This window comes from Eschrichtius robustus, chromosome 13, assembly GCF_028021215.1.
Source record: "Eschrichtius robustus isolate mEscRob2 chromosome 13, mEscRob2.pri, whole genome shotgun sequence".
In the NCBI taxonomy this organism is placed as follows: domain Eukaryota; kingdom Metazoa; phylum Chordata; class Mammalia; order Artiodactyla; family Eschrichtiidae; genus Eschrichtius; species Eschrichtius robustus.
Genome location: NC_090836.1, coordinates 60098330 through 60125506, shown reverse-complemented (window position 1 = coordinate 60125506; position 27177 = coordinate 60098330). Strand labels below are relative to the sequence as shown.

The 27177-nt window shown below is 39.1% G+C and overlaps 1 protein-coding gene across 3 annotated transcripts in view; it reads right to left on the bottom strand.

Annotated features, from left to right (window-relative positions):
* Positions 1-7049: 7049 nt before the first annotated feature.
* LGR5 (leucine rich repeat containing G protein-coupled receptor 5) overlaps positions 7050-27177 on the bottom strand; it is a 120967-nt gene continuing 100839 nt past the window's right edge. For all 3 annotated transcript variants that reach the window (XM_068560522.1, XM_068560523.1, XM_068560524.1), the window contains 12 exons: positions 26840-26908; positions 25385-25456; positions 21731-21802; positions 21514-21582; positions 21301-21372; positions 17905-17970; positions 16334-16405; positions 13323-13394; positions 12372-12497; positions 11204-11349; positions 9419-9502; positions 7050-8213 (listed from right to left, as the gene is read on the bottom strand). In XM_068560522.1, the coding sequence (XP_068416623.1) occupies positions 7126-8213; positions 9419-9502; positions 11204-11349; positions 12372-12497; positions 13323-13394; positions 16334-16405; positions 17905-17970; positions 21301-21372; positions 21514-21582; positions 21731-21802; positions 25385-25456; positions 26840-26908 (2008 nt within the window). In that variant the 3' untranslated portion in view covers positions 7050-7125. The remainder of the gene's footprint in view (positions 8214-9418; positions 9503-11203; positions 11350-12371; positions 12498-13322; positions 13395-16333; positions 16406-17904; positions 17971-21300; positions 21373-21513; positions 21583-21730; positions 21803-25384; positions 25457-26839; positions 26909-27177) is intronic.

The window sequence follows — 27177 nt, the reverse complement described above, 5'->3', positions numbered from 1 at the left end:
GTGTTGGTCTCACAGACCAACCTTGGTACAATATGGTAGGGGATTACACAAGGGTGTGAATATCAGCAGGTGGAGGTCATTGATAGGCCATCTTGGAGCCTGGCACTCCAGGTGCAGCTTGTATAGCTGGGAGTGTCTTCAGTCTCTATGGAGAGGAGGGTACTGAAACAATGGATGGCTTGCAGATCTCATACCCATATTTAAACTTCAAGAGCTACTGATCCAAGCAGAAATGGATTTTAGTCCTAATTGGTGGGGAAAAGAGGGGAATATGGAAGCAAAGAACACCTATTCACTTGAGATTGCCTTTATATTCCAAAAAATTGGATGCAGAACACTCAGCAGTTCTTTCATTCATAATTGCATCAAAAGTGGGGAAGGGATGTTTTACTTGAAAATAGTCAAACCGACTCCTCTAAACAGGCCATACTTGCCCGCATACTAACCTTCCTACATCAAAGTTTGGCCACAATGAATGATGAATATAACCAGATGTTGGGAAAATTTTGCAACTCCTCTTATCAACAGGCCTGCAGATTCTGCTTCAGGTGATGCCATATGCTTCTTGATCAGCTCTGTGCATCTTTCTTTATGCAACCTCTCACACGGAACCAGGCATATGATGAACCCAGCCCACTTTACATCCCATTGTCTATATAAACTATTAAAACTGAAAAAAATTGTATAGAAGAGCTATTGTTGCCCATGTCCATGGAATTTTGGCTGGGATAGATACCTCCAGTTCCTATATAAAAAATATTTAGGGACTTCCCTGGCAGTCCAGTGGTTAAGACTTTGTGTTTCCCCTGCAAGGGGTGCGGGTTCGACCAAGGATCTAAGATCCTGCATACCGTGCGGCATAGCCAAAAAAAAAAAAAAAATTTTTTTTTAATTTTTCTTCTTCGTTACAGAGGTATTCAGAGGAAAAACTCTGAATACATCACTGATCATCAACATCACTAATCATCAGGGAGACGCAAATTAAAACCACAATGAGATATCACCTCACACCTTTAGAATAAACAAGAAATAAGTGTTGGCGAGGATGTGGACAAAAGGGAACCCTCATGCGCTGTTAGTGGGAATGTAAATTGGTGCAGCCACTGTGAAAGTTCCTCAAAATATTAAAAATAGAACTACTATATAATCCAGCAGTTCCACTTCTGGGTATTTATTCAAAGAAAACAAAACCACTGATTTGAAAAGATATATACACCCTTATGTTCACTGTAGCATTAATTACAATAGCCAAGATATGGAGACAATCTAAGAGCCCATCAACAAATGAATGGATAAAGAAGATGTGGTACATATGCAGGTTGTTACCTGTGCTTCTGACAAATTGGCTGTGGGTGGAATGTTCCAAAGACCCTCTCCTGGAGTTCAATACATTTGCTAGAGTGACTAACAGAACCCAGAGAAACATTTTACTTACTAGATGACTGGTTTCTTATAAAAGGATATAACTCAGAAACAGCCAGGTGGAAGAGATGCATAGGGCAAGGTATGTGGAAAGGGCTCTGAGCTTGCATGCCCTCTCCAGACCCTCTCGCCAGATCTCCACATGTTCACCAACCTGGAAGCTCTCTGAACCCTACCCTTTTGGATTTTTATGGACGCTTCATTACACAGGCTGATTGATTAAATCACTGGCCATTGGTGATTGAACTCAGTCTCTAGCCTCTCTCCCTTCCCAGGAGGTTGGGGACAGGGTAAGGGGGTGACTGGGGGTGGGGTGGGGGTGGGACTGAAAGTTCCAACCCTCTAATCACAGGGTTGGTTCCCACAGCAACTGGCCCCCACCGTTAGATTAGTAGGGACTTCCCCAAAGCCACCTCATTAACATAACAAAAGACACCTTCAGGGCTCTTCTCGCTTAGGAAATTCCAAGAGTTTTAGGAGCTCTGTGCCAGGAATGGGGAACAAGACCGACTATATATTTCTTATTATAAATCACAATATCACACCTTCTAAGAAGACTAACACAAGAATTCAGCTAAAACATTGAGAATTGAAAAGTTAGCCATTATTTGATTTAATTTCTCCTTCAATATAATTGATTTTCTTTGGTATCCAAGACATCTGACAAATGAATCTTACTTAGATTAAACCCAACTCTGTCTCCCTGAATTATTCACCAATTGGTTCTTGTTCTCTGAAAGAGTAGTTCAGCTTACTCTATGACTGCCTTTCAAGTGCTATTAACTAAAAATGCAAGTTTTAATACTAGGTCCTCATCTTTGACCTTAGGGAGTGACTTAAATACTCTGACTCACTGTTTCTTCAACTGCAAAATGGCAAGTCTTACTTTGTTCGTGTCATAGGGTTGTTGGGAAAGTAACAGTAACCATTTATTAAATATTTACTATGTTCTAGGTACTAATGAGAACTTTATACACTGAGTTATTAATACTCGTAATCCTATGAGGCTGGTGGTATTATTCCCATTTTACTGAAGAGAAAGTTGAGACTGGGAAAAATTAAATAACTTGCCCAACTACTACAGAGTCATAGGACTAGAATTTGAACACAGTTCTGTCTGGTAGCAAATTCCTGGACTTAATCATTTTACTCTTTGGCCTGCTATGAAAGAAAGCACTTCATAAATTTCAATTATTCAAATATTTCAAATGACTTCCTTTAGCTTTTTCTCTGGGTGAAACATTCTCATTTTTTTCAGTTATTCCTTGAAGAACTATCATTTCCCCAGCCCATATCATTAGATTCACTGTCCTCATGGAGTAGCATGTTTTTAAGGTTCCCACTTAATATATCCTAACTAGAATGGGAAGTGATGTCCTAATGTGGCTAGAGTTAGGAACAACATTCCACAATGCTTCTCCAGCTCATAACATGTGTGTTCTACCTGTTCCTGAACCCAGACAGGCTAAAGCTTTGTTATCATCCTCCTCAATAGGCTGCAAGGGTCAAACATGCTGGGACTTGTGTCTGAAATGAATGAATCAGTGTAGAATCTGAGTTCAACATCTTAAGAAATGTCCGTAAGGAGGATACTGAAATGGGGGTGTCGTGACAGAGCCCCTGACCGCTTCACTTGCAAGGAAAACCTCCCATAACCTTAGTGTATTTTAGGGCCTCTGTCCTGAGAGAGAAAGTTGTCAGTGTTCAGTGAATTGGAAGAACATAGACCCTCTTAACTACATAGTTAAACTGTAAAATAAAATTTCCAAATGCTGAAGAGCAAGAATGGAGCTTATGTCATCACAAGGAGCCCCATTTATTTATCTAGGGCTTATTCTCTTGTTGACCAATGGGCCCCTGAACTAAATGCAATGATAAGATTAATAAGGAAAGCAAGACATTGTTATTTTTTCAAATGTTAGAGTTTTCTGGTTCAAAATGAAAAAGGTGTTGTGAATTTTACTACCTTTTACTACCTGGCCTTTCTACTTTTGGCCAAAACAAAATGAAAAGATGTTTTCTATTTCATGTAAGAATGATTTTCTCCAGTAGCAGTTGTGAGAAAAAGTTATGTGCAATAACAACCACCTAATATATTTTTATATTAAAGTGTCATTCAAAACAGTTTGTAGTAGATGCCATATGAATAGAGGAGCTGAAAATAATGAGTTTTATTGATGTAAATTGTTGAACGCTAAAGCAAAGGTAGCTCCTCTTTTGAGTAAGATCTTTAAGTTTTTTTGTTCCGTTTTGTTTTTTTTTAATTTATTTATTTTATTTTTGGCTGCATTGGGTTTTCGTTGCTGTGCGCGGGCTTTCTCTAGTTGCAGCGAGCAGGGGCTACTCTTTGTTGCGGTGCACAGGCGTCTCATTGCGGTGGCTTCTATTGTTGCGGAGCACGGGCTCTGGTGCATGGGCTTCAGTAGTCGTGGCTCACGGGCTCTAGAGCGCAGGCTCAGTAGTTGTGGCGCACGGGCTTAGTTGCTACGTGGCATGTGGGATCTTCCCGGACCAGTGCTTGAACCCATGTCCCCTGCACTGGCAGGCGGATTCTTAACCACTGCGCTACCAGGGAAGCCCAAGATCTTTAAGATGTATCTTTCCAGACAGAGTTTCCTTGGGCTCTGCATCTAAAGTAACTTGCCAGTCACTCCTGTCATGCTGTTCAGCTTCATTTCCTTCATTCATGTTCCTGTCATATATTTCCTTGTTTATATTTGCTCATTGTCTATCTCTGCTCTACTGAAATGTAAACTCCAGACCATATTTTATTATCCCCGTGCATAGAACACTGCATATAGTAAGCACATGATACCTGCTGAATGAATGAATCCGTTTTGAAATCATAAAGTTGTTAACCATTTACTCTAGGCTAGCCCACCAGTTTGTGTTCTTTTGTTTTGTTTTTGTTTTCGCTGTTGTTCAGCCTGTCAACAGTTTATTATATCTTCTCCGTCCACTGTGGATTTATTTATTTGGATGTGATTCCAGTCATTCTGATTTAGTGTATTATAGCGGAGAGCATTTATCAGATACTTCACAGAGCAGTGTTTGGTGTGAGGTGTATTATAACTAGGTTTTGCTAATAAAGTAATAGAGTTCGTGGATTTTTAAAGAAATAAGTCAGAGTGGGGGTTTTGTTCCTTTAAAAAAGTCACACCACTGACTTGCATTTTCTTGAGTGGGAGAGAAAGGGAAGGGTGGGCTTCCGGGACGTTCCTAACTTTGGGCACCCAAGAGCAAGTATGTGGAGAAGAGAGACTGAGATCCACCGCTTCTGAGGCAACTTCCGTATCAGCTGCCTGTGCTAAGAGGTATGAGGTTAAGAGCAGTGAGATTATGTCATGCATGGCCCTTGTTTCAGCTGGAGACAAACAAAGTGTAGACTGCATAGTAGGATCCCACTGGATGCCTGTTAAGTAGGTTAGGTTGAAGCATGTGATGATATCTGATAGATGGGTGGGAAGCTCAGTGCCAGGTACCCTGGAGGTGCTCAGTCGATATGGGTTCGTCTTAGCAATAATGCTGAGGCTCCAACTACTACCTGATGGTTTCATTTTACAATTTGTATGGGCAGAGCAGGAATCATCATCGAAGCTGGGAGGGTCTGGCACTAGGTGTTTAGAAAAATCATTTCATTTCTTATGTTTTGGGGGATGAGAACTAAAGGGGAATAGTGTATTTCTTTGTGCCCCGAGAATCACATGTATTTATCTTTTGGCCTTGACATGGTCATAAAATATGTTTTCTTTAAAGGAAAAATTTATGGAAAACTCATGTTCATGTTGAATGATTTTAGGGTTGATTTGTTATTTATACATTTCTTTCTAATTGTGTTTTTTTCTTTTTACATTGCAAAAGAAGTAGATTCTGGCTATGAAGTCCAAACTATCACTGGGGAAAATGAACTTCACCAAGTCATTTGTCATGACAAAAATGGCTTATCAGTCATAGTTAAAACAATCTAGGAGTTGGTAAAGATATTTTGATTTGTTCTTGTGAAAGATTTACTTCTTAAGACAAGTCCAAAATACTTAAAATACTGAAGTGCAAATACTTAGATAGCAGATGTATTTAAACCTCAAAACTCAAAAACATTTAGGTGACCATGTATTTGCCTATGGGCTCAATAAAACACTTGAAAATATTTTGTTTTATAGTCACACATTTTATTACAAATTTCTTTTATTTTGTACCTAATAGAAAAGCAAGTTTGGAGTCTATTTACAAGTACTATATACATTTACATATATTACATACAGTTAATGAATTTAAAGAAAATGGGCAGAGAAACACAATATATATGGAAGAATATGCCACTGTACATGGTTTATTATCATGGTCCTTAGTATTACTGAATCTTTACTGTAGTAATAAATACAGTTCTATATTTACACATCTTATAAAACATCTCATAAATGTATTTTTCTCAATTCCAAGTTAAAACATCTGATCAAAATAAACATGCTTATATAAAAATAAATCTACCTAACAGTCTTTTGGTTTGAATGTATTGAAGCTAATGTAGTATAATAGAAATTATGAATTAATCCTTTGACCTTTAGTATTTAATAATTTTGCCTTGTACAATACCTAACACATGTATTAAATATGGAATAAGCAGAGAAGTCATGTTCTTGACATCAGGTGGGTTGATCCAAAGACAACATAGCTAAAACCAAGCTAAATAAACAGGATAATATATTACCAACTTTCTGTTGAGTCAAAAGCGGTTTCAGACATCGTTGCTAAAGCTACTAGAGATACATGTAAGAAGTTATGCCAGTGGATTTAGTTTATGCTGTGTCTCCATTTGATTGTTACCTTATGATGCACATCAGTTTGAATCAAGTGATAAAACCTCCTGTGAAAAACGTGCACTCACCCAGGGGGAAAATAATCCCAGGTTGCTTACCGTCTTTTCTGCGTATGTCCATTGCCGGCAATGGAGTTTTCTTCGAACCTCTGGACACCAAGGAGTTAAAAATGAATTAGACAAGAGAACCTCATCTGTACGTCATTGCCTTCATGGCAATTTATGAATTTAAGTTCATTTTCCTTTCAAAATATTTGTAAGCAGTTTTATTCCACTGAGGGTGGAACCATCTAGTGCTGATACATAAAATCTAGCATCTCTAAAAATGATGTGACTATGAATGAATTAATAGTGCCTTATGTTATCCATTCACAGGGGTATTGGTGACCTGGAAGGATCCTTTCTGAGGAAAGGTGAAGCAGTACTAAAACATCTCCACATGGTCATTAAAATGAAATCCTATTGGTCACAACCATTATTTAGTAATGTAGGCCATTTAAAAACTCGTATTTTCCTAATACCTCCGACCACACATGAAGGGGTTTTCTGGTTTAAAACCCCTTTCGCAAGCAAGTGAGTTGAAAAAGAATTCAGTTGAAATCATGGAGAATTTTTTGAACATTTCAATCTGTTTTTAAAATATTTATATATATTTTAGGCTTACCTGAATAGTGTGACTGAGTTATATAGCTGAACGAGTTATATAAGCAGCATTTAGACTTATTTTTCACTCTCTTGTATCAATAATTATCAGCTTTTTGACACTGAGAGGTTATTTTTTTTTTCTAAATCAAGTTTCAACTCAGCTCTTTTTAGTTACTGCTCTGATATACTCAACCTCACATTTTTGGGTTTTCAATTTTTGAAAACTTTCTCTCACATTTTAACTAGAGACATGGGACAAATGCCACAGATGAAAGATGACAGCTTTCGGTCATCGGATAAGCTGGTGGTGACCCAGAATTGGAAGGCAGGTCATAGGCTCTGCTGGCACTGGTGAAGGTTACCAAGGCCTGGGTTGAGTCACAGGACTGTTTCTCGACATCATCAGAGTTAATAGACATCAGGCTTGTGTGTTTTGCTCTTGTCCAGAAGTGGGTTTGCTTTCCCAGGCTCCCCAGATCCTCCTTAAAATGGGGATTGAAGAGGATGTAGAGGAGGGGATTGAGACATGCAGGAAGGGGGACAATCACCAGAAGGATAAACTTAATTACTTCAGGGCTGATGAATGTGAGGTTCAGTAAAGAGGAGAAAGACAAGAAAGCCACCGGGCAGTAAAGGATACAGTTGGTGAAGAGCAACAAAGCAATGTGCTTCACCATAGAACAGTCCCAAATATTCTCCAGGTCTCCCTTTTCTAAAGTGCAGTAGAGCTTGGTGTAGGCAATGGTCATCACGAGGAAGCAAAGGGAATTGAGCAAGACGAGGGCCACCATGTAGCCTGTGGTGCTGGGCTCCCCAAAGGGCAGCGGCAGGCAGAGCGGGGAGGCGCTGTACTCGCTGCCGCCCAGCAGGGGAACCGCGGCGATGGTCACGGCCAGCACGGCGCAGAGCACAACGATTGCTTTCAGACTGGAAAAAGGAGTTTTCGTTTCGAATTTCGCAGAGCATTTCACAGAGAACCCACGCTCCAGGGCTGCCAGGGTAAGCAGGAAAACCGAGGATTCCGAAGCAAAAATGGACAAAAACCCGACGACCTGGCAGCCGACCCCCTGCTCCCACCACGCACCGTGCTGCGCAAAGCTGCCGAAAGTAAAGGCATCCACGCCAGCCAGCACAGCACTGGAGACCCCCGTGAGCATGTTCACCACGGCTATTAACCCAATTAACAGTTTTACGGAGGAAATGTACAGAGGGGCTCTGAACACGGTTGATGTCACCAGGGCATTACACGTCAGTGCCAAAACTGCTATGGTCCACACTCCAATGCGGATCAGCCAGCTACCGAACAGGTATTCGCAGAGTTTGAAAGGGCCTAGAAGTCCAAGGAAGAAAAAGGCTGGGTATCAAATTAGGGTTCACAACTTTTGCCAAATTACCTCTTTGTTTCTCGTATTAGGACACCAAGAGATAGAGACCAGTAACAGCCATGGTAACACACAGTTCCCTTATGGCACACTCCACTTTATTAAACCACTATTTAATGTAAAGGTTAGTATACCGGGTGCCCAGATTTTCAAGCTATGCCCAGAGAAATGGAGCCAGGGAGTTTAAATCACTGGATTCAGGTCGCCCAAATACAGCAGTGTGAGGGCCAGGTAACAAGTCAGATCTCTGTTTTGTTTTTTGTTTTTTTTAAATAAAGTTTTTTTTTTTTTTGATGTGGACCATATTTAAAGTCTTTATTGAATTTGTTACAATATTGCTTCTGTTTTTTTTATGTTTTGTTTTTTTGGTCTGGAGGCATGTGGGATCTTTTCTCCCCGACCAGGGATTGAACCCGCACCCCCCTGCATTGGAAGGTGAGGTCTTAACCACTGGACCACCAGGGAAGTCCCTCCTGGGCTTTTTACGATATTTGTCCAGAATGCTTCAAAAAAGGTTCTGTAAACAGGGAAGGAGAATCCTAGGGAAATAGTGATGTTAGAAGAGGAAGTATGAAGGTGCATTTCATGAGAATGTTGTCTTAGGTTTAGATTGACATTTGACGTTTAGGAGCAAGGAACCATCAAATTGTTGAAAATAAAATATCAACCTTCCCCAGCTGTCTTTTTTTTTTCAACTGGTCTATCCTATTTCAGGGAATGGGACAAACAATTAAGTGAATAATACATATAGTGTTTACTTATCTCTAAAACTATCATTTGCTTTAACCAAATAGCTATTTAGAGAAGACTTACAAGAAATCACGGTCAAAAATCAGTGATTACATGAAGCAAGACTGTTGCATACCAGACTAAATTGCTAATATTATTTTAAAAATTACATATACTTCTAACTATAAGATTGGTTCTTTAATTTCCATTAATCTGAATCAAAAGTCTCCTACAAAAATCCTATTTAAGAATGGAGACCAACTCCAGGGAATGAACATTTGTATTTTAAAGGTCCCCATGGGGTGGGATATTGATGAGATGCAAAGGTGGCACAGATTTTGCCTTGAAGTGTAGCCAAATGTCCCTGATGGCCTCAGAGTTAAGGGTGAGTACTGCTGCTGAGCAGTTCTGATGCCTTTCTCACCTGGGGAAGGTGAGCAGTGCACCGAATGAAGGGCTTTCAGGTCTTCCTCAAAATCAAGCAGGAAATCTTCAAGATCACGCTCATCTGCAGGAATGAGAAGTTCTGGAATGATTAGTTCTGTCTCTCTTTTCAGGGACCAACTTCCAGGGAGGAGAGTCCTGGATTGCCCTGGAGACGTGAAATGTCACAAAGGGAACTGAGAGTCAGACATCCCACTTTTCCCTGGGCTTTCTTGCAAGTCTATTATAAAATTGCTTTGGGATGTTCTACTCAAGCTACTATATGACACTATTTCAGCAGAACTGGGGGCAAGGGATAGTAACCCTGGACTCCCTGTCATATGTCGAAGCTCTCTCATTCTGTTCTTGTTCCCTGGAGCTCACAATGGCCCCAAATTGCACTGACCTAAATTAGAGAGAGAGCGTGGGCCTCTCCATTCAGTGGAAGAACCACTTTATCCAATTTTCTAACACTTAGATGGCTATAGTGCAAATGTTCTGAGCTGTGTTCTCTGAGTACAAGAGGGAGAATTAGTAAGTTTCTATCTTTCTGGGGAATTCTGCTTAACAGAGGACAAATCAGGTAACTGCTTGGTGCTTGGACTAGCTATCCATGAAACAGGAGTTTTGTGATCTAACACACTTACTGATTTAATTGGTCTGGTGTGAGGTTTGGGCACCAGTGTTTTTTAAAAGCTTCTGTGTGATTACAATATATGGACCAGGGTTGCGAATCATTGTCCTTGAAAATAAACTCCACGAAGAACCTTGTCTCTCTTGTTCATTGTGTGCCTCTAGGGCACAGAACACAGTGCCTGGCACACAGTAGACACTCTAATTGTTTATTTTTTTTGGGGGGGGGTGTGAATAAATATAGTAGAAATTAGGGTGGGTGAGGCAGAAAAAGCAAAAATGAAAGCAAGAACAAGAGCAAGACATATGCTGCAGCCTAAAATAAAAAAGCCAAAGGCTATAATATCGGCTCCTTAATCAGATCTGTGTGCAGGAAGAAAAGTTAAGATAATGTGCAGACAGACTGACTCATACTTGCTTGGGAATCACCAACTCATTAAGACCCAAAGGAAGAAAAGCCAGTCTATTTAGACTCTGTGCAAACTTGCAAGGTTGGCAGGGAAAGGAAATTGGGGACTGCCCAGAGCGCTGCCTCGTTACCACAGGTGTGGTTTGAGGTACATTGTTGTCTATTTAAGTCAGGTCTTGCTTCAAGGAAAGCCAAGTGCTTTACAGACATTATCTCATTTCACTTTCCTGACAGCTAGCCTTGTGGGGGGTAGGTGGGGAGAATGTTTTAGGATTAGTTGGATAAGAAGTTGGATTCCTAAGCCCTTCTGCTGAAATATGGAGGCATCTAAAATGTCTATATCCTCCACTCCCCACTGGGGTTTAAGAATAAAAATAGATTGTATTTTCTGGAGAAAAAAGTGCAGAAGCATGTTTGAAAAAGTTATCCACAGGGATAAGGCCCTCATAAAAGTTTATGAAAATATTGATAATCAATTTTAATATTTACCCCTGAGGACAATATGTGCTAAAAGGGATCTAATTGTAAATATAAGTATTAAGAAATCCCTTAGAGAAAAGATGACTTTTTAGAATGAATCCTAAAGGAGTTTTCTCTTTCTCTAAGAATCTTTAAAAAGTGGGATTGATTCTCAACTTGCTGGGGTGATTACCTAGGGACTGTTTGGAGTTCAGATGATCTGCTCGATGACTTTTCAAGCCCCGTTCAGACACAATTTCATCACAGTGACATAGCAGCTCTTACCTTGAACTTGAAACATTCCAGCATCTTTCTTATGAAGGTCATCTGCACTGCTGTTGTCGCCTTTAGTCCATTGATTAGAAATTTTATAGACATTCTCACATACTCCAAATGCACAGCACTGATATGCATAAGGCATCTCTATAACCCTTTGAATGAACAAAACCAAACAAAAACACACACTTAAAGAAATAGATTGTTAAATACAGTGCTTATCTTTCACTCAATAATTCTGCCTGTGGATTTTAGCCTTAATTAATAATCTAAAATATTAACTATGTGCATAAAGATGTTGATTACAGTGCTATTCATAACAATGGAGTTATTAAAAATTATTGCCATGAAATGTTGACAGTTGCTGAGGTTGAGTGATGGATATATTATTTTCTCTACTTTTGTGTTTGAAAATTTCCATAATAAAAACATTAAAAAATGACTGTTAGGAAAATTGTAACACCATTAAAAAGTGCTTATGGTATGACATAACGTAAAGTGACAAAAACTTGATGTAAGTTTGTATACGTACTGTGATTCTAACAATTAAAAATACATTGGAAACAAAATCTGGAAGGAAATAACATAAAACTTTGTTTAAGGGTATTTGTAGACATTTTTTCCTCTCTTTTATTTTCTAAACTCTCTTTTGGGGTTATGGTTTTAAAGTATGTAAAAAGTACTGTGGTTTAATATATATATAGAAAATATATACGTGTCTATACATATATATATATAAAATCTTTCAAGGGACTTTATCGCTAATAAGTGTAACAGGTTTTAAAGAGCATTACTTCCTCAAACAAATATTAATTTAGTACATTTTATTAGAACATATACATAAGCAAGACGAATTTAAACATGTCAACAGGAGTACAATTATGTTATGATGTTATTTAATTACATGTCCTAGTTTGTATCTCATGGATCCCTGGTTTTCAAACTCTTCCCATGAACTCTGTGGTTCCAGGAGGCATCTTTGAAGAAGGAAGGAAGTGCGGTCAGGAAGACACTCTCTCCCACTCCAGGGCTTGTCCTAACAATGCCCCAGGGGTGGGGGACTTGAAGGCATGAAATGCAATTCAAAAGAGTCCCATACATTTTGAAAACCACTATAACACGTCTATTGTTTCACATGACCACAAATGTATCTTATTAGTTTTCATGACAAACTCACTTGAGTTCTGGAAAGTTTTCAGATGATATCAAGCTCTGTAAGGCATGATTTCCTGTTAATTTTAAGTGAGTTAAACCATGTAACCCAGTTACGGGAAAAGACGACAGGCGGTTGGATGATAGGTCCCTGCAAAACATCAAACAACAATTGGCTTGTAGTCTGTGTTAGCATAAAACGATTATGTTAAGAAAGCAACCTAAAGATGATTAAACTGTTCCATAAAAACTTCTAAGCAGGGTCCTTCCTCTTAATGGTAAAAGGAACCATTTTGGTTTCAGCTCCTGACAACTCTTCTATTTACAATCAGAATTGCAGGAGGAAAAATGTTTTAATCACACCCAAATTGTAATTTCTACATTCAGCTTAATTTTGCCAGATGGGGACATCGAAAATCAAGTGGAGGGTGCTACATGTAGTTTGAAAAGTAGTGCTGACTAGATCAAGTTAGGGGTGAGGGGGAAAACATTGTTGGGGGATTATTTTCTTCCTTCTCACCATAACTTCTGTCTGACCAATTCCTTCTTTCTCTCTGAGACACGGGAGAGGGGGAGAGGAAGGAGCAAGAGGTGGAAAGGGAGGGAAAAAATGGACAGGAAGATCTTCTGTTAGTCAAGATGGCAGACTGGAAAACGAAAGACCTTTAGAACTGAACTGATGTCTTAGTCCATTCCACCTGATGGCTCAGCAAAAATGGAAAAGTTCACCTCAGTAACCAGAACCAGCTGTCACCCAGATCATCATTTATGCACGTAAGGACGCACATGGCCTTGGAGGGGCGGGGGTGGGAAGTGGGGTGCTTCTTTCTGGTGTGATCCAGCTCCAGTGCAGGAGACACTGAGGGCTGGGCATTCTGTGCACTGCAGGCTTTTTCAGCAAAAGCAACATTTTTGATTAATCAGATGGGGCCCAATTATTAAAAGACATGCCATAAACAAGTCATGAAATACTCACAGCTTTCTTAGAGATGGCAAAGTGGAAAATGCATTGGGGTGAATACTGGCAATTTTGTTCCAAGCTAAATTCCTATTAAAAAAAAAAAAAAAAAAAAGGCAAGTGAGAGGATTATATAAAAGAAGACTTCGTGAAGTTTTACCGTATATATTCATTCTTCTAACAAAATGTAATTTCCATTCAGGACAGGAGCAATTAACTCATCAAATCATCTTTCAGATGCAGATATTAATAGTATAAAATGATGAAAGAGAGAATTTTGAAGCAACCTTGTTTAAATCAATCCAGGAAAATCCTTCAGGTGGATATTTTAGACTTTACTCTCTTCTTGCTAAAAAGTTGACTTTAACATGGTTGTAAAATTTTATTAGGGCATTTCTAAGATGAGTGGGGGTCAGGGAGTTGGAAGAGACAGGAACTTCTGAGGCTCTTCCTCTGACAGGCAAGTAAATTTTAAGTTGTAAAATGCCCCCGGATATGTAATGAAACTCAACAAAAATTTGTGTACATTGTCCATGTGTGTCAGGCCTTAAGAGAAACACAGAGATACTGTCAAAAAAATTCCCAGTAAAGAGAATGGACATTTAATTCTTAACTGGAAAATGAAGAAGAGAGGGGCTAGCATATGTTGGAAACAAAAGCCTTTGATAACAAAATCTACAATTTATTGAGAAATAAAATTCACTCACCCCTTCCCTCCACAGACATATATGTAATGAAATGTAGATAATTTTACAGGAATAAGAACTTCCACATTTTAAAAAAAGAGCAATGAACTTAAAATTTGTATTTTTAAAATGCATAACTCATAAGGGAACTAAAGTGTAGACATTTGAGGAAACTGAAAGTGATCCCCGTCAACTTTTCTCTAGCACAGGTAAGTAATTTATTCATGGTGTTGGGCCCCCTGAGTTACCTAGGATAAATGGTATTCACAGAACATTTACATTCTCATTTGAAAGGCCCCGAACTGGGGGAAACTGGAAGGCTTTTTAGTTTGCTCCTTTCATCGATCGCAGAACAAAAGAAAATTCCAGCTAACAAGGGGAAGGAATGGCATGGAAGGAGTGGGAAAGCCACAAATGGGAATTGAGTAGGAGACTGTCTTCTGTTGAGCTGCTCATCAAATACATGTCCAGTGAGGGTTGCAAGCCCTGCCATCTGCACTAGATGCTGGGGATAAGAAGATGAAAAAAGTCTCGTCATTTTCAGGTAGGGCGTGGTGTACCTGTTGGCGGTGCTGAGTGTTGAGTCCTGTAGCAGAGAAAGTGCAAAGCACATCAGAGTGGAGAGGGCTCAGAGACAGGAGATCTTGTTCTTATGGGATGGACAGGGGCAAGTTAAGAGTGGGGAGGAATCCAGTGGGCGACAGGACCAGGAGAAACAATGGTCCATGTGTCAAGGGACTGGGAACTGGTGGGTGAGAGATGAAGGTGTTCCAGGGGGTTGGAATCAGATTCTGAAGCATGGTGTTTGGAAGTTTGGTTTTGGTATTGAAGACAATAGGGGAATAACAGAAGATTTTTGAAGCAGGGAAGTAACATGATTCAATTTCTACTTAAGAAAGATTCTCTTTGGAGAATGAGATGAATGGGTAAAGACTGATGGTGGAAAGTCCGGTAAAGAGGGTGATGACAGTGATCTAGGAGAGTGATTCCATGGGTCTTTGGTGAAGAATATTTCAGTTCTACTCTCTTAGCAAATTTCAATTGTACAACACAGTGTTATCAAATATATCAACCTTTGATATATTTGAAAAAGAACTAACTTTTGGAAACAGCCAGAACTCCAACCTGGTGAATAAGGCAGGTAATAAAAGTAGGTAATGTACAATATCTTTGTTTCACATTTATTTAAAAAAGTTAAGGAACTTCACAAGCCGATTTTAGACCAAACGTAAGGAAAGGGCAACACAATTAAATTCAGAGCAAGATGGTTTTCACAGTGAATTTTTGGGAGAAAGTGATTCTCCAAGGTGAATTTAAAATGTTTTGAGGAATAGTATTATTTTATGAAGGTATAGTCTCTTAAATGTTAAGAAAAACTTTAGGAAAGAAAGGGTTTTTAACAACATCCTGCAGTTTAAACATTACCTATTGTCATCGTTCACCAAAATTACACTGAAATCCAGTTTCGGGATGGAAAAAAATCTGTCACGCACAAAAAATCTGTTACCGGTTTTTTTAAACTTATGGTTAATATATGGTATTTTCAGGTAGTGTGTGGTCTACCTGATGGCAGTGCTGAGTGTTGAGTCCTGTAGCAGAGAATGTGCAAAGCACACCAGAGTGGAGCAGTATTTATGGTATTTTCAATATGTATTAATATATATAATAATCTATTATAGTATATATTAATATATTATACATTTATATATAATATATTAATATATATAATATATTTCAAATATATGGTATTTGCAATCATAAAATGGAATTTAATATTTCCAAATCTTAGTCGTCTGAACAACAGAAGCATTTTCCGGGACAGTTGTGCTTAAACCTTAGTGTACTTGTTAAAATACCGATTCTCAGGCCCTACTCCAGAGGGTCTAACTCATGAGGCATGTGAGACCTGGACTCTGCATTTTTTACAGTCACCTCCAGGTGATTCTTAAGCACTTAGAGAGACTCACATTGAAAAACTGTTTAACCAGGAAAGAAAACCAGGCAGGAAGAACTGTGTGGTCGCCCCAGTTTTGCAGGCAGAACAATCTCTGCCGATTCCCGGCTAGGAACAGAAACACATTTTGTAGGCTGTTCAATAGCTTGGCCTCCTTCCTCTTTATCAGAGTTTCATGTCTGCTGACTGGCAGAGAGCAGATGGCAAGTTTACTGCTTTTGAACCTGTTCCTGGAAATGATCATGAGCAAAATATTTGCCTTCTCCTAGCACATACGTGCACAAAGGCCCAACAATACAAGTATACAGTGAAAAGAAGATATTAGGGGAAGACCCGAAAGAGATAAAAAGTGCTCGACGTTGGGGAAGCTGCTGAGAGACAGTACTCACAGAGAGCGGAGGCTAAACAACTGCTGGAAGGTGTTGGCTCGAATCTCACACATTTCATTATGTCGCAGGTCTCTGAAATGACAGGTTCCAAAGATTCATTTCGGAGCCACCGGTTTCAAAGATTAGTCTTCAGAGAACTTTTACAGAGGGGTTACCTGCCCTCAGTCACAGGAACACATGAACTACGGCTACCCAGTGACATTGAGAAAAATTTCTCTTTGTTTAAAAAAGAACACTGGGCTTCCCTGGTGGCGCAGTGGTTGAGAATCTGCCTGCCAATGCAGGGGACACGGGTTTGAGCCCTGGTCTGGGAAGATCCCACATGCCGCGGAGCAACTAGGCCCGTGAGCCACAATTACTGAGCCTGCGCGTCTGGAGCCTGTGCTCCGCAACAAGGGAGGCCGCGGTAATGAGAGGCCCGCGCACCGTGATGAAGGGTGGCCCCCACTTGCCACAACTAGAGAAAGCCCTCGCACAGAAACGAAGACCCACCACAGCCATAAATAAATAAATAAAAACTAAAAAAAAAAAAAAAGACTAAAAAAAAAAAAATAAATAAAAAAATAAAAAAGAACACTTGCAATTTATCCACATAAACAAGTATTGCCTCTCTTTCAAAGCAGCTATTCCCTTTGGGTGAATCTGAAGCTATATTCCAAATGCCAACATCATACACCTTGAGGATGCCTCTCTCTGCCTTCTGAGCCTTTCTTATATTCCTGGAGGGTCTTCAGGAGTGTCAAGTCTTTACCTTTCAAAGTGGATTTTTTCCTCCTCCCTTCCTTGCCCAAAGGCATTCGGAGAAAAATTAAGCGGAAAAGGATAGATGGTTAATATTGTTTTGACCAAAACCAAAGCATGACTATAAACCAACAAGGCTGATGTTTTATGGAGAAGGCAATTTTAAGAGAGGAATTCTAAAATGTTTCATACATAAGTAGCATCAATGGCACCTGAAATATGACTAATATGGACCTCTTCTGAAGGTTACTATTGTGGTTTAGAATAGAAATTTTTTTTTTTTTTTGGCCACACGCACGGCTTGCCGGATCTTAGTTCCCAGACGAGGGATCAAACCTGGGCCCCCGCAGTGAAAGTGCCAAGTCCTAACCACTGGACCACCAGGGAATTCCCGTGAAGGTTACTATTGTGAAGCAAACATACCAACAAACTCAAGTACCCCCATATTAAAACATAATGCCATGCAAATGAGCTTCACTTGTGTTCAGGAAAAAAACAAAACAAAACAAAAATAATGCCACTCATTGGATGTGTAAGTTAAAAAGCATTCCAAAGCTCAAATAAACCCAGTTCATTACTATACCAGGTTAGGGAAAAAAAACCAAAACATAATAAATGCTTTACTTATAGTATAATGCATGGTAAAATAATATCGTCTATGTCTCCCAACTTTACAGACATCCTATACAGTCACAGCTCCTGTGTGTAAGAAGGGAAAGCATCACATGTCTCCCCAGTGAACCACAGGGTAAGCAAACCAATGACCCCTGGAAATGTGAGTTTTGGCTCTTGGTTTTCGCTAGGTGACTTAGAGACTCTTACAGACATACATTTTCTGAAGCTTTTGGCAGACTGAAAAACTGGGTAAATCTTCTAGCAGGTTATAAGATAGATCTCTGAAAAACAGAAGGTACAAAAGGGAAAATCTGTTACATATTAATTGTAAGGAAACATGCTTTGCTCTCTTTTCCCCTCCACGGTGATCTAGCTCCCAAAGGCAGACTATGAACTTTTCCCCAGCCCTGATGTGCAGCAGGTAGTCATAGGCATTATTAGATTAAGCAGTAGATTCAGATGTCAACTGAAATGTAACTGTTATACTTCTTTAATTGATTTAAATAATTTACTTAATGAATTTATTTATGTTTTGTTAGTGATGATCTACAATGTTCTAGCTATTATCTTACAGAAATGAGTACAAATTAAATTAAGTAATTGTGCCTCTGTTTCTAAGAGCTGCTATATCTCTGCAGCTAAGAGAATCACTGTTGGTTCTTTTCTAATCAACGGAAAAAGAATCCCAACAACAATTCAAAACATAGCACTAACTTTGAAATCAATCATTACAAGGGGGGAAAAAAGAATCTAAGAAAGTCTTCAGCCAAAACTCAACAAATTACAGAATAACAAAAACATCTGGGCATATTTATAGTATAATATAACTAATCTAAAACAAGCCATGGTAATTTGCAGAAAGCTTAAAAAAAGAAAGCTGGTAGATAAAGTGACAGATATATATAAAATTTTGCCTCATGTTTTAAAAGTTATCAGCTAATCAACTAACTCACTTTCATGCCTGATTCTAATTCTTAAAACCAGATCACCACTATGCAACTGAAAAATTCATATTGTTTTCTGAGAGGATTTTAAATTACTTTATTTTTGAAATTGATCACTTTATCTTACATTTATTGAATAAATAGAACTTAAGTAGAAATACAGTTCAATTTACTACACATGAATAATTCAGATAAAGCTGTGTGCAAACACAAATTTGTAGTTTACCCTAGAGATTTGAAAGACCAAACCAAACCAAACCAAAACAAAACAAAAATGCCCCACACCTATGCACAAATACAGCTGATTAACAATATGGTGTGTATTTTTGGAAAGTAGTGAATGTGATCAAATGGACACACATATTATCAAAGCTGATAATTTGGTTCACTCATTTCCACAGACAGCAAGGGGAACAATTCTTCCTGTGTAGTTCTTAGTAGAGGGTACATGAAACCTTCTTCTACATAAAGACACAGTGTCACCACCTTCCTACCTATTACCTAATGATTTTCATGGCTAACATTGATCAAGCACTTCTTTTATATAGACACTATGTTTACAGCTTGACCTGAATTATTTCATTTAATCCTTGTGGTCACCTTATGAAGGAGACATTTGTGTTGATTCCCATACAAAGCAAAGACTAAGATCACCAGCTAGTAAGTGGGGAAAGCCACACACAGTCAAGTCATTCCCATGGAGAAGAAGCAACTTGGAGGCAAAATCACTCATGTACAGTGACATCGCCTCATGTAACAGCTACTCAGTGGATGACGCAGCCAAAGGAAGAGAGCACTCAGACCTGTACTTCCAGAACATAAAGCAGAGTGGAGTAAAGGTCACGACCCGGGGTTCTACTCTCAACTTTAATTCTACTTCGTTGATATGCTGGACGAAGCATTGATGTCTTTTTCAATTCTCTTCTTAAATGAGAAGATACTTGCTTTGCTGATCTTGCAGGGTTGTTGTGAAGAACAAATCAACACTACAGGTTGACGTGCTTTGAAAATGGCCGGATACTGCCATTAATGTAGTTGCCATCTTTCAGGCCTTTCTAGGTTTCTACTCCAGGAAAGAATAATGGTGTAAAGGAAGCGGGAAAGACAATGATAAGAGCTAACATGGTCCAAGAGTTTACAGTGCTCCAGGTGCTGGTATAAGTGTTTGACGTGTAGTAACTTACTGAATCCTCATGACGATCCCCTGAAGGAAGTGGCTACATCTCTTATTTTATAGGTTGGGAAATGGAGCCCCGGAAGGGATAAATAACTCGCTCAAGATACTGTGATAGCATAGAGGCCGGATTTGAACCAGAAAAATAGACCCCAGAGCTTTTGCTCTTAATCAGTTTGCCAGTCAGCTTCCGTGTATGCAGCTTTAGACCCGGGTGGTTTACCATTCGCTGTGTGACATACTGGAGACAGATGCGATTTAAATACTGGCTCCCTACTTATTAGTTACAGTATGTGAAATCCTGGTCATGTTACTGGGCCAGCTTCCTGAAGAAATGAGGATGGTTATACTTATTCTGGGTGTGGTGGGCAGAGTTCAAAGATGGCTCCTGCGATTTCCACCACCTGGTGTCCATGCTTGTTCTCCCACTTATTCAATCAAACCATCTGCATTTGAATTCGAACTCTGCTACTTTCTTGCAGTGTGATTTTGACAGATGTACTTTACTTCCCTAATTCTCTCTTTCCTCACCTGTATCTATACCTTCTAGGGAGATATGAGGTGAAGAAGAGGAGACTTGCTCTTGATCCCCTTCCTTTATACGTGAATGACTGACTTTAAGGCTGTTATGGGGTTTATTGCAACTCCTATCACTGAGCAACTGCGGCCTGAAAGTGACGTAGTGGGCTGGGGATAGGGGAAGGCAGAATCACTGAAAAACGTTCCCATTCTTCCACTTAACATTTGTAGAGCTGCTTGTAGTTATGCTACGCCGGAAAGCTTGTGGTGGAATCACAGGTGTTCGACTGCCGCAGAAGTCTGCCACGTGAGAACAGAGCCGTGCGAGAGACTAAGGGTGCTTTCACTACATCCCAGCAGTGCTTGAGAAGATGATCACAGGGCGTTGAGGGGGGAGGTTGAACATGGATGGTCAGAACAAGGCTCTTCCAATTCCTACAAACTACTTTTTGTAAAATGTGGGAAGGGCAGAGGAAAAAAGCCCCAAGTCAACAGAAATAACATATGCAAGCTGTTTAGCCATTAGACGAAACATTAGAACATGGCACCTGAAACTATACCGGAAGAATGTTTGGTTGCCTTTATCAAGGTCTGTGTGGGTCTGATAATTTTATTTTGGCATCCATATTGGGTTTTTGATCCACGATTTTCTTTTTTTTTCTTGCTCTGCAGAGGATTTGGGGCTGAGGGCAATGAAGTTATTTTGGCTTGTTCATATCCATTTTCTGAAGGGAAATGTGTGCTAGTTGAAACTCTAATGGGAGACTGTTTGAGACTTGGAAACAAGGGGTACGTTGCCATTTATTACCAGGGTCACATCCAAGAGCCACTTCCCTGGCCCCAAGCAGGCAAAGGAGGCCTGACCTCCTGAAAATCTGCAAGGAAAGAACTTTCTCCTCTTTTAAAGGATTATTGAAATAATGTATGTCATTTCACCCCCGTATACACAACATTATTGCTTTACTGACACGCACAGCGCTTGGAGATTCGGTAACTGATCGCAGACAGTTTGAGGAAGAGATGAGATCTGTGCTCCAGTTAAAGTCCTGTTGAAACACAAACCAGATATCATTCTTGTATTTAAGCATCACACAGTGACATATTTTGATTCACTGATGTTAAGACTGGTCAGGCTTGAAGGGTAGTGCAAGTTCTGGGCAAAGTCAGGAGCCTACTCAAGTACTTACAGACTCTCCAGGCTCGCGGTACCAGTTAAATCAGGAAATTCAGTTATTTGTGAGGCGCCATTCAAAGTCCTAGAAGGAGGAGTACATGAGTATTACTGGGAGAGGATTCTAGGAAGGGGTCATTTTTATGGCCATTTCAAAGCACTTGAAATGTTCATTTGGTCTTCACAGCAACCTTGCAAAGGGAAAATGATCTGTAAGAGAAATAAACACTTACAGTGTTCTTAGTTCAGGTAAATGTTGAAAAGCAGATCTCCCAACAACCTGGATAGGGTTGTCATAGAAATGTCTGAAAAAATCCAAAGACCAACGTCTTAGTATAAAACTTGAATGACAAATGAATACCTGTTCAGAATTTCAACAAATGCCTTCAATGTACTTATGTAATTTTGATTACTTGGTTTCAGGTAAACCTCAAAAGTATTTTCATTCATATTATGAGACATTTGGTGAGAAATCCATACTACATAAAATTGAAAATTTCTGACAGCAAGGCAGATATGAATGTCAGTTCCTATGGAGAAAAGCAAGTGAACTGACTATAGTTATACTTAAAGCTCTTCCTCTGCCTCCAGTATCTGTGGACTATCCATTGAGTGGCAAAAGATAGTTCAAGGTGCTGGCAGTTATATCATTAGCTAAAGAAAGATGAAGTTCTATATAGTTACATGAGGGTCATATCCTCGGTCAAATCTTATGACACACACACAAAGGATCCTTCAAATTATTTGAGAGGAAATTTGCTACTCTGGGTTTTTGTAACATTAGATTTTAAAAAATCAATGATTGCTCTAAAAGGTAAGACATTATTAGAACTTCAAAAATATTTTGTTTTACAGATGTTTTCAATGTAATGGTATTTGAACTGCCTGGTCAATGGAGTCCCACAAACAGTTCTTAGCTGAGACATCCTTCCAGTTCAATTAAATTCAACAAATATTTATTGGTGTCTCTTATGCTCAAAGCATGAGGGTAGGTACTGCTTGCATTTAAAGACTGATTTATTAAGGAGGCTGTCATTGGCTATCTACTATGTGCCTGGCATTATGCTAGATGCTGGGGATGTGAATAAGAATGATAAGGTGTCCCTGCCCTAAAGAAGCTTGGAATCAGTTGGGATAAAACAAATAAATAAGGGGATATGACTCTCTGGTTGACAAAGCATTTTCACATCTAGAGCTCAATTAATCCACCTGCCAACTTTATAAGATCCATGGCATAGACACTTAGGTACTACTTCCCTCATTTTTGGAAGAAGAAGCTGAGGCTCAGGTACTTTGGTAAGTTCATTATCTCCCAGAGCTTCAACTTTCTAATCTGTTAAACTAATGTAATAATACTTAGTAGTAGGGTTTGTGTACACATTAAAAGAGCTAATGCACCTGTAACATCTGGCACAGGACCTGGGATATAGCTGTCACTCAACATGCCCAAATCCCCTTCCGCACTTCCACCCTCTGACTTCTTCTTTTCCCTTCGATTAGACAACTGGTAAGAGAAAGGGCTAGAGCTGGACTATAGGTCTTTTTTGTTTGTCTTGTCTTGTACATCTTTTTATTATAAATCTTTTTCTAGAATATTTTTATTGAAATATAGTTGATTTACAATGTCGTGTTAGTTTCAGGTGTACAGCAAAGTGGTTCAGGCATATATATATACACATATATTCTTTTTTTACATTCTCTTCCATTATAGGAGGACTATACATCTTACGATTTAAAAATGGAGTTGTCCTCAGAATATTACATTATCCCTTATCTACACTATATGCTTGTTTGTATGTAATTATGCTCATATACCTGCATGCATGTAAGTACAATGGGTAGCTATGAATACACATGCTTATGTACATAAGGCATAAGTATCACAAACACAAAGGCAGAGCTATACGGTTCTCAGGAGGGAGTTCTCTCATGAGGTCAAGAAAAACTTCATGAAAATGCCATTTGAAATAGACGCTGGAAAACAGAATTTCGACAAGCATAGTGAGGGGATGGAATCATAGGAGCAAAGGAAATAAAGGAAGGGATTTGCTCTATGAATGTAGCTCAGTTGGTCTGGGTTATGGCGTAGGGTAATTGAGGAATGGCTCAGGAGGGTTGGCTTGGGCCATGTGGAAAGCTGAGACTGTCAGGGAAAGGAGTTGGCGTTTAATGTACACAGACAAGCCTGACTGTATGTCTCACAGCACGAGAATGACAACATGGACGCTGTGCTTCCAGGGCGAGCGCTCTGCTAGTGGCAGAGGCAGGGGGGTGAGCCTTAGACTGGTAGAAATCTAGAGGCAATGGCTAGCAGAGGGGACTGGTGGCAGAGGGGATGGAAAGAAGTTATGGATAGGATGGGGACTACAGAGGTAGAAATGAGGCCTGGGTAGCCAATGGACAAGGAAAGCAAAGAAATCTGAGTCAGGGGGAGTATGGGCCGGGGTGGTAGTGACAGAGATAGACATGGAGGCAGAAGCAAGGAGAGAAGAGCTTCCGGGAGAAAACAGTCAAGGCCAGCAAAGAGTGGAGAGAAGTGCTAATAAATATTGGGGGCTGTTAGTCCTCTTCAAGGGGTATTAACATATCAAAAGGGTGATTAAGAAAACCAGTCCTGTGGCTTCAAGGAAAAAAGGGGCAAAGAAAGGCAATGCAATCTGCCAACTTCTCAGTATGTAAATTCTCTCTAATGAGAGCTAATGTTTACTGGCAACAAACTTTAACCCCCTTAGTTTGCCAACATACTGTCAGAACGTTTCAGAAATGATGAATGGTATTTTTTTTTCTCAGTTGTCAGGGCTAATTGGGATTCCAGCTCATTTGTGACAAATGCTACACGGCTCCAGAAAGCCTCTCAATCAAGTTGGCACAGGATGCCGAAAATCTGCCAAGAAGTGCCCTAGAGTCCTTTTCAGAAGTCGTCCTTACTCTCCTCCTCCATATTTCAGACCCCTCACCCATGACCTTAGTCCAATACTATGTCCCAAACCTGCCAGTTGTCTTTTAATTAAGAGCCAGCCTATTACTTGCATATTTTCACCTTCCTATATGTACCTACACAGGATCAATTTTCTGTTTGTGCTGAACATGAAACATAGACATAGAATTAATCCTACTTTGAAGTTGTAACTCTATCTTATGCCATTATGGCATATAAATCCTCATATACACCTTTCTAGAACATATGAACCTTTCTAGAATTGCATCCTAGTTTGTATAAATGTAACTCAGTGTTTGGACTCGAAAATGAATGGGTATAGAGACTTAGCATAAAAGAGTAGTCTCTTCATCTCCCCCTCCTTGCAGTAAAGGACCTCTATCATATATAATAATGTATGTATGTATGTATTTATATTTCAGCTTTATTGAGGTATAACTGACATACAAAATCATACATTTAAAGCTTACAGTGTGGTGATTTGATATACGTATACACTGTGAATGGATTCCCCCAACCTAGATAATTTACTATTTATCACATATTATCTTTTTGGGGGTGAGAACATTTAACATAATAATTTATGTTTTTAGTATACTTGGGTTCAAGTTCTGAATGACTAGGTGACCTTGACATTGATGCTCTAAAAATCAGTTTTATTCCTTAGAAAATAGAGATAAGCAAAAAAGCATTTCGTAAGATTATTGTGAAGTGAGACAAGGCATTTGAAGATACCAAGCATAAGGCAATGCACATTGTAGGTCCTAAGAAAAAGAATCTCTAATATTGCTTCAGCATTTGGCTAAAACTTAGCAAAACATCTCCATATACACTACAGTGACCGAGACAAAACTTGGGCAAATATAGAACATTTATTGTATTATGTTTAAAAGTGCAATGCATGCTCTATTGCAGGATAGAAAAATCGAAAAGAACTATGGCTACTTACATTGTAATAAGAGAAGGGTTGCCTACAAAGGCTTTCTCAGGTATCGACTTGATATTGTTGCTATGAAATCCTCTAGAAAGAGAGGAAAAGATAATTTATAGAAAATAACCTGTGGGGTAAAATCATTTAATAGTCCCCTCACCAAACCTGTGGCAATAATCAGCAATTTTAGTAACTAGAGGATAAGGTTAAATTCCTCTATGCATTTTGAAATGTTTGTGCCCTCACTTACTCTCTAGGAGAAAAAGATATCACAAGCTGTCATCTTGAAAGAGGAATAAAGAATCTGAAAATAATAACTGTGCTTTATGGAAACTTACAACCTAATGCTATAAGAAGAAAATCCATCTGTTAATATCCAATAGAGCATCATGGTATAACAACTTGAGACCGAGGAAACCATCTTTGGAGAGAGGATTATGATCACTCCTCCTCACCCCATTTGAAGCCAGGAGAAGAGAAAATTGACTTAAGCTGCAGTCAAGTAGAGATTTAAGTAATCTCCTTATGAGGACAAAATTTCCTGAGCTGAAGAAAGGTGTCCCAGCCCAGTGAGTCTGTAATAACAAATTGATTCTCTTCTGTCGGTGCTAATGTTGTCTGACTGGCAGAGGGGCAGAGTCAATGGTCTTTGGTCTATGTGGGTCTGTGGCTGAATGAGGTGAACGGCAGTCCTGGGGCTGCCTGACCCGGACAATGATGACTTCCCAGCTAAGCCCCGTGTGGGGCTTCCTGAGGCAGAACCACATAGAGGCTTTTTCTTATAAACAAGCCCTGCTGTCTACCTCCTTTAGCTGTGTGTCTTATTTCTCTTTGCCAAGAGAATAGGCTCTGTGTTTATTTTCCTTTCCAAGTGTTAGAACATTACATAGGTTATTCATATTTTAGGTACAAAGAAAAGTAATTAAATTATAATATATAAAAGACAATATATGCAACCTAATAGCTGAGAGTTCGCTTTACTGTAGTAAAATAGTGGGTTTCTTTAAAAATTAAATAAGATTTATGAAACATTAAAAAATATGAAATAATGTATATGAAGGCATCTAGCACTATACTAGGCACATATATTGTGTTCATCCAGTCCTATGCAACCTAGGAAAGTTTGTCTTTCGAAATGCTCAGCAAATAACTGAATTCCGATAGAGTTCTCTACAAACCTATAACGTATATAAATGTTGGGAAAATGTGGCTTAGGAAAAGAGTATGGCTTAAAGAAATATGTATCCTTTTTTTCGAATATATATATATTAGAGAAATCCATTATAAATTAAGAAAAGATTATCTGCCGCTTGTTGGTGATAGAAGCAAATTAAAATATATTTTGGATGTAGTTAATCATTATTTACATGACCTTTTAAATTTTTCTAGTAAGTCGTATTAGGTGCAATAGTCAAACATATTCTAATATAAATTCACAAAGAATAGTTCTCCCACTAAATTTGTCCTACTTACAGTTCTTTAAGGTTGGACAGTGTCCTGATTGCAGTGGGGAATTCATCAAGATTATTATAATTTAGATCTCTGAAAATAAGTAAATAATATGTTCAGTTTTTCACTTAAAATTCATATAAATTACATTTACAAGGAACGTTAACATGTTTTTCCCATGGACCAGTATCATTGATAACAATTCTCATTCCTTTTCTTGATGAAGAGAGATTTTGTTGGTTGGCTGACCACCATCATTCCACAAGAATCTGCATTAAAATGGTCCTTAGACCGGTCATGAGAAATTTCAAAGAGTCACGGCTCAATGGCACTGGGCATTAAAAGAAGGGAGGGGACATACA